This window comes from Pelodiscus sinensis, chromosome 1 (genome assembly GCF_049634645.1).
Source record: "Pelodiscus sinensis isolate JC-2024 chromosome 1, ASM4963464v1, whole genome shotgun sequence".
NCBI lineage: Eukaryota > Metazoa > Chordata > Testudines > Trionychidae > Pelodiscus > Pelodiscus sinensis.
In genome coordinates, this window is record NC_134711.1 from 92,181,441 (window position 1) to 92,192,440 (window position 11,000).

The following is an 11,000-nucleotide window of genomic DNA, read 5'->3' on the forward strand; positions in this document are numbered from 1 at the left end:
GTACCAATCTTTGTTGGGACATGATTAACTGATAATCCTAACAGTTACAGGCACACACACACCCCTTGCTGCCTCTGTATCAAGCTGGCTCATGTGTGTGCCAGCACCTGCAGAGCCATGTGCCCCACCACGCTGCTGCCTCTCTATCAAAACACTGGCTCTCACCTGTCCCCCCTGCATGTAAAAGTGTAGCCACTAAAAAAGTCAGCTGTTACACGTTCACAAAAATAAACAAGTTAACATTCCTGGCCTATTGTGGGAAGCAACCTCAGCTGGGGTGGTAAGATAAGTGCTTTGGTTATGGAAGGAACATGGAGAGCCATATGTCAGATTTCAGACACTTGTCTACAGTGAGAAGAACTGTATGTACTAACCACAAGGGGAGAGCATCAGTTCACTAGTCACAGCAAAGACTGTAACAGACAGGTGTACACAGCATGCAGCTTACGGGGGGAGGAGGAGGAATCATCTCACCTGCCTATATGGTTTCTCTGGGAGAAGATCATCACCCCCAGCAAGCCCACTCCCAAACTCACCTGTTTCCATCCCTCTCATTAACCTGTCTCTTAATCCACCCCCCTCTACCCAAGAGCCCTCTGCGAAAGGAGTGCAGAGGATACTAAATTCCAAGCTGTTAGCACGGTAGGAAGCCCTAGTGGCTATTTTCCTCTGTCCTCTTAATTAATTTCTGTCATTCAGCACAGCATTGTACTAGTTCAGCTTCCCCTAGCCCAAGATCAAAAAGTCCCCTGCTGAAGTAGTATGCCCTACTCCCTGGCATTTAATTAGGTCAGGAAGAAGCTGAAACAGAACACAACCCTCTTCCACTGAAATATACAGAATCACAATAACCTACAAAGGACACCTAAATTAAATTTAAATTTTAAATAAATGGAGATTGCCTATCTCCTAGAACTGGAAGGGACCTTGAAGGTCATTGAATCCAGTCCCCTGCCTTCACAGCAGGACCAAGTACCATCCCTGACAATTTTTGCCCCAAATCCCTAAATAGCCTCACAACGCCGGGTTTAGCAGGCCAATGCTCAAACTACTGAGCTGTCCCTCCCCCCATTAGGTAACTTTTGTCCGGCTATCATTTGTGACCAGTGCAGGACTGTTCCCTACATCATATTCTCCAGTGCTTTGCTCCATATATGCTACATTTAAAAACTACGGTTGGAAGTTTTTAAAGGAAGAATCTTATTGACTGAGACAGTTCTGGAAAATTTCAAAATAAATGCAAAAATGCCATAGACGATCCTCTAAGACTTTGGGGACTGGATGCAGCTCCCAGCTTGCCTGGATCCAGTCCCTAAGGCTCAGGGCTCCTCCCAGCATTGGGGAGCCCACACTAGTGAGATTGGGCTTTTCTTTTCACTTGTGTGCTGCAGCACTTTACTGATTTTTCTGTAGGTCAGTGGCCCCTGACCCAAAACAGATTCCACACCCTGCTCTACAATTTGATAGAGACGGTTCCAGAGAAAGGCATTATGGCACCTTCCCGAAGCCTCACTTTTCCTTCACTATTTATTTTTTTCAAATGTGAGAGTGGTTTGTCTCATGATTAGCAGGGGGACTGGGAACAAAAAAATTCTGGGTTCTGTTCCCAAACTCTGCCACAAACGGAATAATGTGGGCAAGTCAAATAATCTCTCTGTGCCTCAGCAAAGCCAGAGTAATAATTAATGGAGACTCTGAAGCTTAACTCATAAGGATGATAAAGTGTTTTCAGATCCATGTCTCAGAGTTCCTAGTCACATGTAACGTGTAGTTACTATTAAATTCCAAGGGACAGGGTTGGTCGGACGCAGTAAGTGTGAAAGAACCCCCCCTTACAGCCTAGGAAATGATTGAGGTGCGCCCAGGAGCCGGTCGCCCAGCACCCCACCTCACTCCTCGTTAGTTATTCTCCCCACCTAATGTCTCCCGCTGCCCTTCAGTCTCCTTAAATCCCAGGACAAACAAACCCACTTTCTTAACGCCCTTTACGGGCAGGAGGGGTCCCAGAGCTCCTTGCACCAGCTCCCAGGCGCGTGGCCTCGCCTTTCCTATATCCCAGGGATGCACCACGGCTCCCTCCCCTACACTCTGGGTCTCGGGGGCACCTCCCTACAGCGCGGGTATGAGGACGGGCTCCCGGCGTCTCTCCCTCTGTCCCAAGGAGCTGGGCGCGCTGTCCCAGGGCGTTTCCCAGGGTCCCCCCAGTCCCCTAGGCTCCCGGTGTGGCCTCCGCCCCCCGTGAAGGAGCCGGGGCGGAGTCCCCGAGCGGCCCCGGCGGTGGCCGGGTGGGGGCTGAGGCGAGCCCGGCGCGGCCAGGCCTGGTACTCACAGCAGGTCGGGCCGGTGCCGGTGCAGGATGGCGCAGAAGGCCAGGCCGTCGCGGAAGGAGCTGCTGAGGTCGCGGATCTCCACGCCGGGGTAGCCCTCGCACTGGCGGCGGCACCAGGCCTGCAGGGCGCCTCGGGGACCCGACATCGGGGCGGATCCGGGGCTCAGGCCGCCGCCGCCGGGGGGAGCCGCATGGGGAGGCGGGCCGGGCTCCGCGCTCTCCGGCCCGAGCCTGGGCGGGTTCCGGCAGCGGCCTGCGGGCTCCTGTCCCCGGCGCGCTGCCCCAGCGGGCAGGGGGCTCCGCCTGCAGGGCGGGGATCTCGGGGCTCCGCTGCGCTCCGTGCCCCGCCGCGGCTCGCTGCTCCCTCCTACCCCTGCGGGCGCCGGCTGCGCCTCCCTCCCCGCGCCGGGCTCTGCTCAGACCTGTCCCCGCCGCTCCTCCGCCCAGCCCGGCTCGGCTCTTCCCCAGCCCGAGCCGCGGCGGGGAGGGCCCCAGCCAGGCACGGGTCAGGGGCCCTGGAGCAGCGCATGGGCGCTCGGCGTGCCCGGGGGCAAGGAGGAGTGGCCCGCATTGCCACCCGCTGCCTCGTGTCCAGCTGGCCCAGGGCAGGTACCGTGACTGGGCCCGCCCGTAGTCTCGCAGCGCGCACGGCCAGGGAGGTAGGGTATGTGCCACGGGGGCTCCCTGCCTGGTATTAGCTAGCGCATGGAGATGCCACGGGGGGGGGGGGGGGGGGGTCAGCGCGTCTGACACTAGGAATAACGAGAGCCACAAGGTGGGCGAGGTAATAGCTTTTATTGGCCCCTCTTTTGTTGGTGAGAGAGGGACGCTTTGGACCTGTAGGGCGCTCTTGAGGGCTGGGAAAGCTAGTCCCAGCCACGTGGAACGACGTTAAATAGTGAGCACTAGTGAGAAACCATTCAGGGTAGGGTGTCCACTAACACCTCTCACAGGCCTAGGGGAAAAAAGGGGGGGCTAGTGCTTTCAAATTGTAATAAATCCTAAATACACTGTGTCTGTTCAGTCAGTCCACGGATTGGATAGTGTTTAGCAGAGTTATGAAGTTGCACTCTCACGGTCATAGTTTGAAAGGCTTCTGCAGGTTACGGATAAGGATATTTTATTTACATTGTGTATACAGCCCCAGATGGGGTGCAAGGTGCTTACCACACAGTAAAGTCACGGTCACAGGGCGTTTACAGTCTCACTTAAAACCACACATGAGGGCATCTGATAGCAGGGGAGATGTATGTCTAGTATGGGGAAACCCTGCAACCAAATCAGAGACCGGAGCAGGGTATGACTCAGACTGGGTGTGATAGGGCATGTGTTTTGTTGGTGCTGTTTTGGAGATCCCTCTCCCTTCCTCCTTACTAGTCCAGTGGAGAAAAATGGGCAATACCTTGCATCCAAAGTCAGTAGTCTGGCATGGATGGCCTAATTTGAGCTCCTTCCCTCAGGCAGCTGGAGAGAACAGCAGGATTGTGCGTAACAGGCACCCTGTCTAAACAATAGGGATATTGTGGTGCATTTGGAGCCGAAGGAGGGAGAGGAGAATGGGTAGCTTGGAAATCTAGGATATACAGTATGTCTCTCCTTTCCCCCACATCTACAGAGCCTGAGTCATTCTGCTGCCATAAGCAAACTACTAACTCTCCTGAACTCCCACAGTCTTACTGGACTGCAGCCAGCCAGCTATTAAACATTTTGCTGCCCTAGACAACTACCAGCCCTGCCTCCTCCATGCTTCGGGCCTGTTCTTCCAGTTCTCTAGGCATTTGCTACCTCAGAATGGAATGTCCTGATTGAGCATGGTTTGCTCTCAACCTAGTATTAATAAAGCATACCACTGCAAGCCACAATTCCTTTTGCAATCTATTGGCGCCTGCTCTGTGCACTTCCTCCACTGCTTTCTGGTGTGCTGAAAATATTTCATTGCCCATACCCTACAGGCAGGATGTGAACAAAGTACTTGGGGCAGAGTTTAATAGTAGGTTGGTTTTTTGTAGTACTTCTCCCCCAACATTTGAAAGCACTTCACAAAGGAGGGTGAGTATTGTAATTTGTTTTACAGATGGGGAAATGGAGGCTCAGAGAAATGATGTGACTTACCTACAGTCACAGTGCAGATCAACGGCAGAGCTGGCAATGCATCCTCAGGTCTCCTGAGTTCCAATAGGGTGTCTTGGATACTCATTGACTGACAATGGAAAATCTTACGACAGAATAGGTGTAATATTCCTACCTCTGCACACTGTATAGGATACCCCCTACCTTTGGTGGAGACAATTTATGGATCCTGCAATGAGGTTTCAGAACTTATTTGCAATCATGGACTGGGGTAGATGTTTTAGGTGCCTGGGGATTCTATCAAAGGAATGCCATGCAACCCTCAGACTCAGGCTGTGTCTACATTGGCATGATCTTGTGACAAAGTGGCCACTTTTGCACAAAAACATGCTTCCTGTCTACACTGGCGGGGAGTCCTTGCGCAAGAACACTGACGTTCTAATGTGTTAAATCAGTGCTTCTTGTGCAAGAACTATGACGCTCCCACTCAGGAATAAGCCCTCTTGCGCAACTGTTCTTGCGCAGGAGGCCAGTGTAGACAGGCAACATGAATTTCTTGTGCAAGAAAGCCTGATGGCTAAAATGGCCATCGGAGCTTTCTTGCATAAGAGAGCGTCTACACTGGCACGGATGCTCTTGCACAAAAGCACATCTCTTGCGCAAAGGCACATGCCAGTGTAGACGCTCTCTTGCACAAATACTTTAATGCAAGAACTCTTGCGTTAAAGAGTATTTGCGCAAGATCATACCAATGTAGACACAGCCTCAAAGCAATGCCAACAGATCCCAAACAAACTTTAAACATGGCTCCTGACCTTCAAAACATCAACGTGAGAGGACAGACAGTTTAAGTCTTTGGGGCTAGGAGGAGTATTTTGTTGCTTGGCCATCCTCTATACTGTCTTAACCCTTCAGTATAGCCCACACCAATCTCAGGAATGAGGAGCTATGAGCTTTTTGTCATTTTGTCTAATCCACAGCATTCAACGGCTATGTCTACACTGGCGTCTTCTTGCGCAAGAACATCTTGCGCAAGAGTTCTTGTGCAAGAAGTCTTGCACAAGAAAAGGTCCACACTGCCATGTGCAAGCTGTGCTTTTGCACAAGAGCACCCATGGCAGCGTGGACGTTCTCTTGCGTAAGAAAGGTCTGATGGCCATTTTAGCCATAGGGCTTTCTTGTGCAAGAAATCCCTGCTGAGTGTCCACACTGCCCTCTTGCACAAGAGCTCCTACGCAAGAGGGCTTACACCTGATAAAAAAAGAGCATAGCTCTTGCGCAAGAAGCTCTCTCATACCACGCCGTACTGTAAATTTCCTTGCGCAAGAGCAGGCAGGCAGTTTGGACGCTCTGCGGGTTCTTGCGCAAGAACGGCCATACTTGCACAAGAAGCTGCGAGTGTAGACATAGCCAAGTAGTACGAGATGGGAATAAACATAAGAACAGCCATACTGGATCAGGTCAATGGTCCATCTACCTAGTATCCTGACTTTCCACCAGTGCTAGGTACTTCAGAGGGAATGAACAGAACAGGCAATTATCACATGATCCCTCCCCTGTAGTCCACACCCAGTTTCTGGCATGGCAAACAGAGACTAGGGATACTCAGAGCATAGGGCTGCATATTGGACCACATCATCTCCATCACCCCCACACAGCCCAGCAAGGTAGTTAACTGAAGTAAACTCTCCAAAGCCTTTTATGTTACCAAATAGTGAAGCTTCCTTTGCTTTTCTGGTGATGCTATTCCACAGTGTAATAGACCACACTGTTAGTAAGTGATTCCTGATGTTCTGTCCTGGCTCTAGTACAGCCTTCATCACTGTGGTATATGAACATCTTCCAGTAGTGCATTAAGCAACATGACTAATAGCTTGTAAATATGGCTCTTCCTGTCTCTTGTCCGCAACTCAAGAGGAAATGGTGTGAAGATATTTTAAATGCATACATACACTGTATTATATATTTAGATTGGTAAACGTCAGATCAAAAAAAGAGGACTCCACACTTGGAGCGGAAGGTGGTGAAGTTTGAGACACCTCTTGCTGCAGGCAGTTATTACTGCTGAGAAGCAGAGCAATTGCCTGCAGTCCTTGTTCCTGAGCTCTATGGAGTCTGCCCAGTTCTTTTTGGCAAATAATAAATTAGCCAAAAATGAACATAAAAACAACCATGCTGGGTCAGGCCAAAGGTCCATCTAGCCCAGTGTTTCTCGACTTTTTTTTTTTTTTTAAATAAAGTACCACTTTAAAAAAAATTATAAGTACCCCCAGGACCTTTTACACTTTTCAGACACATTTTTTTCTACCATTGCAACACATTTGTTTAAACAACTTAATCATAGCCGGGTGGGCGATTTTTGGGTGTAAAAAATACAAAAATAATAAAGTGCTGTAAAACTTAAAACAAAAATTCCATTTTCTCCAAATTTCAGTGGTGTTGATGTACCTCCCCAGTCTTCTTTCGAGTACCCCTAAGGGTATTCGTACCACTGGTTGAGAAACACTGATCTATCCCAGTATTCCGTCTGTGATCCTGTGCTGATGGCCTATTGATTTTTGGCCAGTACTGCCACCGTGGGCTAGAGTCAAATGAGGCTGAAGGTAGGGATTATAACAAAGCCATCTCCCCCTTCGCTTCCAGAACAGCATTAGTGACATTCCAACAGTTTGACTCTGCTGCTGAATGCCCTGCATTTCTCCAGTTTCAGACAGTGCCAGGCACCATGTCTGGCTGAGTCCATCTTTCCACGTTATGCTAGGACTGCAGTTCCTTTGGCTTGTTTCCACAAAGCCAGCCCCCATCATTTAACCTTTTGCAGCCTCCTCTCTGAGGGCACAGAACCAGTCACACTGGTTGCAAGTGAGTAACAGATACATTATGTGCATCATGAGCAAATCTTTTGACAGATGCAAGCTGAGGAAGTGGCATATTTGACTATCTGAAAACAATGCATATGACTAATTATTTAAGGTTTAAGAGCACATGTACAATTAGAGTGTCTATAATCCTAACATACCAGTGACAGATTAGGAGTAGGCAGGGTGCCACTGGCAGTTCTTGCTTTACAGAAAACGGGTATTGCATTTGTTTGCTACTCTAAACAGAGGTACTGCCGTGGTGGATGTCTCTCTGCAGAAGAGATGGTGAAACAAATATGCTGCTGTCCACTGAAGTTGGCTGCTGGCCCAAGGGAAATTGAGATTCCCACTACACTTTTTGGAAAAATAAGAGTAGCTCAGTAACTCCACAGTTCTACCTCAGCCCATTTTGAGAAAGATGTTAGTGTTGGATGCTCTGCACAAATGGTCACAGAAGGGGCACTGTGCACTGCCATAATTACTTACTCTGCTACTAGTGGCAGATGTTCCATGGTCCAGCAATGCCAGCCTCATGTACCTGCATCTGGCTCTTTCCCCACAGCCAGCAGATGCATTCGTACACCCTCCCTATACTGGGGCATGAGGGCTATACCATCTCCTCTTTGAATCCCTCAAGACCCACTTGTAGTGTGATATCTACAAGAAAATGCCAACTAATAGCAGCTAGGAGGAAGATCAGTACAAATGATTGATGCCCTCTCCCCTTCCACTCTTGCCAGGTTGCCTGTTTTCTCAGAGTCTGACCTCTTTGGGGGGTAGGAAATATATTTTATGTTTGGACAGTGCCTTGTATTAGACACACCCATCGGTCAAATAAGGGGAAAAAATGAAATCTAATTCTTGCAGAACACTAAACAGAAAATAGTATGTTAAATAACCAACAGCTGATTGCAAAGACCCTCTTAGACAGGAATGGATACTAACAATTGTTCATATGGCACATGCTTTCTCTTCACCCAAAGGTCCTTCCCTTGCACCTGTTGCTTCATTCAAACTATTTAAAGATTGTCTGCAAGCAGAAAAAAATAGGGCTGGCTCTTTTTTGCTTCATTAGCCTATTCAAGTAATGCCCAAGATTTTTTTTTTTTTTTTTAAAAGCAGAACTATCAGATATGCAAATCTTGGCTAGCCTTGGAGAGGAGCTGGTGACTGGAGAACTAGAGAAATTAGCACAGGTCAAAACATAGATTTACTTTAAATTTCCTTCTCTATCAATTGGTATTGGCAAAACATTTCCCCAGCCCCCAGTGAATGTGTGGGAAAGAGGATCTCATATACCATGCTGTCTGCAAGACCACCAGCTGAGTCTCCAGAAAACCCAAATCCAATCAGAACAGACTTAACATTCCTGAGGTAAAAACAAACAGAATCCACTTCCTTTAAAAAAAAAAAAAAAAAAAAAAACACCACACAACACACACACACCACCCTCTTAGTAAGTCATCAGGCCCTTTTACCTCAAACCAGCAAAAAAAAACAGTCATTGGCTGTTTAAATTGCAGATAGGAGCATAGGCGAGAGAATGGATGATCAATTAGATATATAAACTCCTCCAGCCCCAGGCCACATGACTAGTAGCCCCTGCCTATGGTACCCATACTGAAACAAACTTGGGGACACATTAGCCACACCCCCTGCCATGCAGTCCCACCCTTAGGGTACGTCTAGACTACATACCTCTGTCGCCAGAGGCATGTAGATTAGGCTACCAGACATAGTAAAATGAAGCGGTGATTTAAATAATCGCCGCTTCATTTAAGTTTACATGGCTGCCGCGCTGAGCAGACAAACAGCTGATCAGCTGTTTGTCAGCTCAGCGCGGCAGCCACGTAAATGTAAATGAAGCGGCGATTATTTAAATCGCATCTTCAATTTCCTATGTCTGGTAGCCTAATCTACATGCCTCTGGCGACAGAGGCATGTAGTCTAGACGTACCCTTAAGAGTACTCCCAGGGTCAAGATGGACACAAACTGAAGTAAAGGGTGTCATGGGACTCATCTAAGAACTCCAACCAATAGGGATGGGTTTGGCTCCCACAGAACCCCCCCCCCCCGTAAGCTACTATTCTGCAATTGTATTAACCCAACTTGCATTGCATTAACTCAGGAGGAGAGGCTGGGGGAAGTGTCCCCTCAAGATTTTCCTCTCATGAGGAGTGAATTTTGTCTTGTGCACCAGTATTGAGTTCATGTGCGCTTGTTCAGATGTATACCACTGTGGCACCTGAGTTAATAAATATCTTATAAACCTCTCCCTTTTCACTCTGATGCCATGTCTCCTACCCTTCCCTCACCCCATCTGCCCCCCTGGTGCCTGCTGCCCCCCCTACTCTCATCCTCCTCTGCTGTCCTGACTCCTGCCCATCTCACTCCCCTCAGCCCTTTGGGGACCTTTCTTCCCCCTGTATCCACTCTTCCTCTAGCCCCACTCTGATCATCTGTAGCTCTCTCTCCCCATCCCCTCTCCTAACACCTCCCTCTACCCACCTGCCCTGCCTCTCTCCTGTCGCCAGTCCCACCCCTCCATGTGTCTACCCTTCTGCTTCACCCCCACATTACCCCTGGCACATGCACCTTCCCTTACCCCTACACTTCCTGGTGCTTCAAACCAGCACCTGCCCTCACTGCCCTTGCCCTCCTTCTCCCTGGTGCCCACCCTCTGCCCCAGTTCCCCTCACGCCTCTCTGTGCCCTAACACATGACTTGCTCCATCCCATCTTCCTCACGCCCACCCCTCCTTTCAACCCCTCATCTCCTGGCATCCACTGCTCCCCTCTCCCAGCAGCACCCTGTCCCCTACCTTCTTCCACCCCCACTGACACCTTCCCTCCTCTCCTACCTTTCCTCATTGTCTCTTCTGACACCCTGGCATTTGTCTCTCCTCTACCCTGGCCCTTGATACCTTCCCCTTTCTTCTCCTGCCCTGCCCCCACTCCTTTCAGCCCAAGACCCTTTCTCTCTAATGCCTACTTCCAACTTTAGTTCTCCCCCTGCCCCTTCCCTCACATTTTACCTTCGACATGGAAAGCAGTTTGTGGGGGCCAGTGGCGGGGCAATGGTACTATTTTTAGTATATTAGCCTGGCCCCAACGGCTCCCAGAAAGGGACTGTGTGTTGGGACTCGAACAGAGGCCACCCGTGATTCTATTTTTAGTTCCACGGTCCAGGTCCCCATGGGCTGCCCAGCTCCAGCAGGAGTCATGTGACAGCCACACAAGGCCCCTTCTGGTAAGGCTTCCCCGGCTGGAACGCCCCCCTATTTGCTGCTTGATTCCAGCTGGAGCGGGGGCCGCCTGCAGTACTAAAAATAGCACCGCATGCAGCCGCCTGCTGCAGTTCTGGCACCTGCCAAGCCCGAGCACACCCCGCCCTGCAGCACTCCAGCCGGGCTCTGCACGGCTACAAGGCACAGAGGCCCAGGAGTGGCTCCACCCAGCCCCACAGCAGTGGCAGCAGCAGCCACTGTACTAACAAGTGGCCCAGAGGAGGAGGAGGAGGTGGTGCCGCCAGACCAGGACCCTGCGTGGCATAGGCGGTCCCTTCAGGGAAGGGGGCTGGGGAGGGAGAGAGGGGTCGCATGCTACCGGAAGCCTGCCTGGCTGCCCACCAGCAAAGATCCAATGGAGCTGCCTACGTGCCCTCCTGGGGCAGTGGTGAAGGGAGGAAGCTGCTGAGATCCATCACTTCTTCCCACAAGCCGATGTCCCCATCAAGTAGT

General features: G+C 50.2%; 1 protein-coding gene across 1 annotated transcript in view; it reads right to left on the minus strand.

Moving 5' to 3' along the window:
- MICALL1 (MICAL like 1) overlaps positions 1–2,973 on the minus strand; it is a 29,958-nt gene extending 26,985 nt beyond the window's left edge. The window contains exon 1 of the mRNA XM_025182550.2: positions 2,330–2,973. Coding sequence (XP_025038335.2) covers positions 2,330–2,475 — 146 coding nt within the window. The 5' untranslated portion in view covers positions 2,476–2,973. The remainder of the gene's footprint in view (positions 1–2,329) is intronic.
- Positions 2,974–11,000: the final 8,027 nt, after the last annotated feature.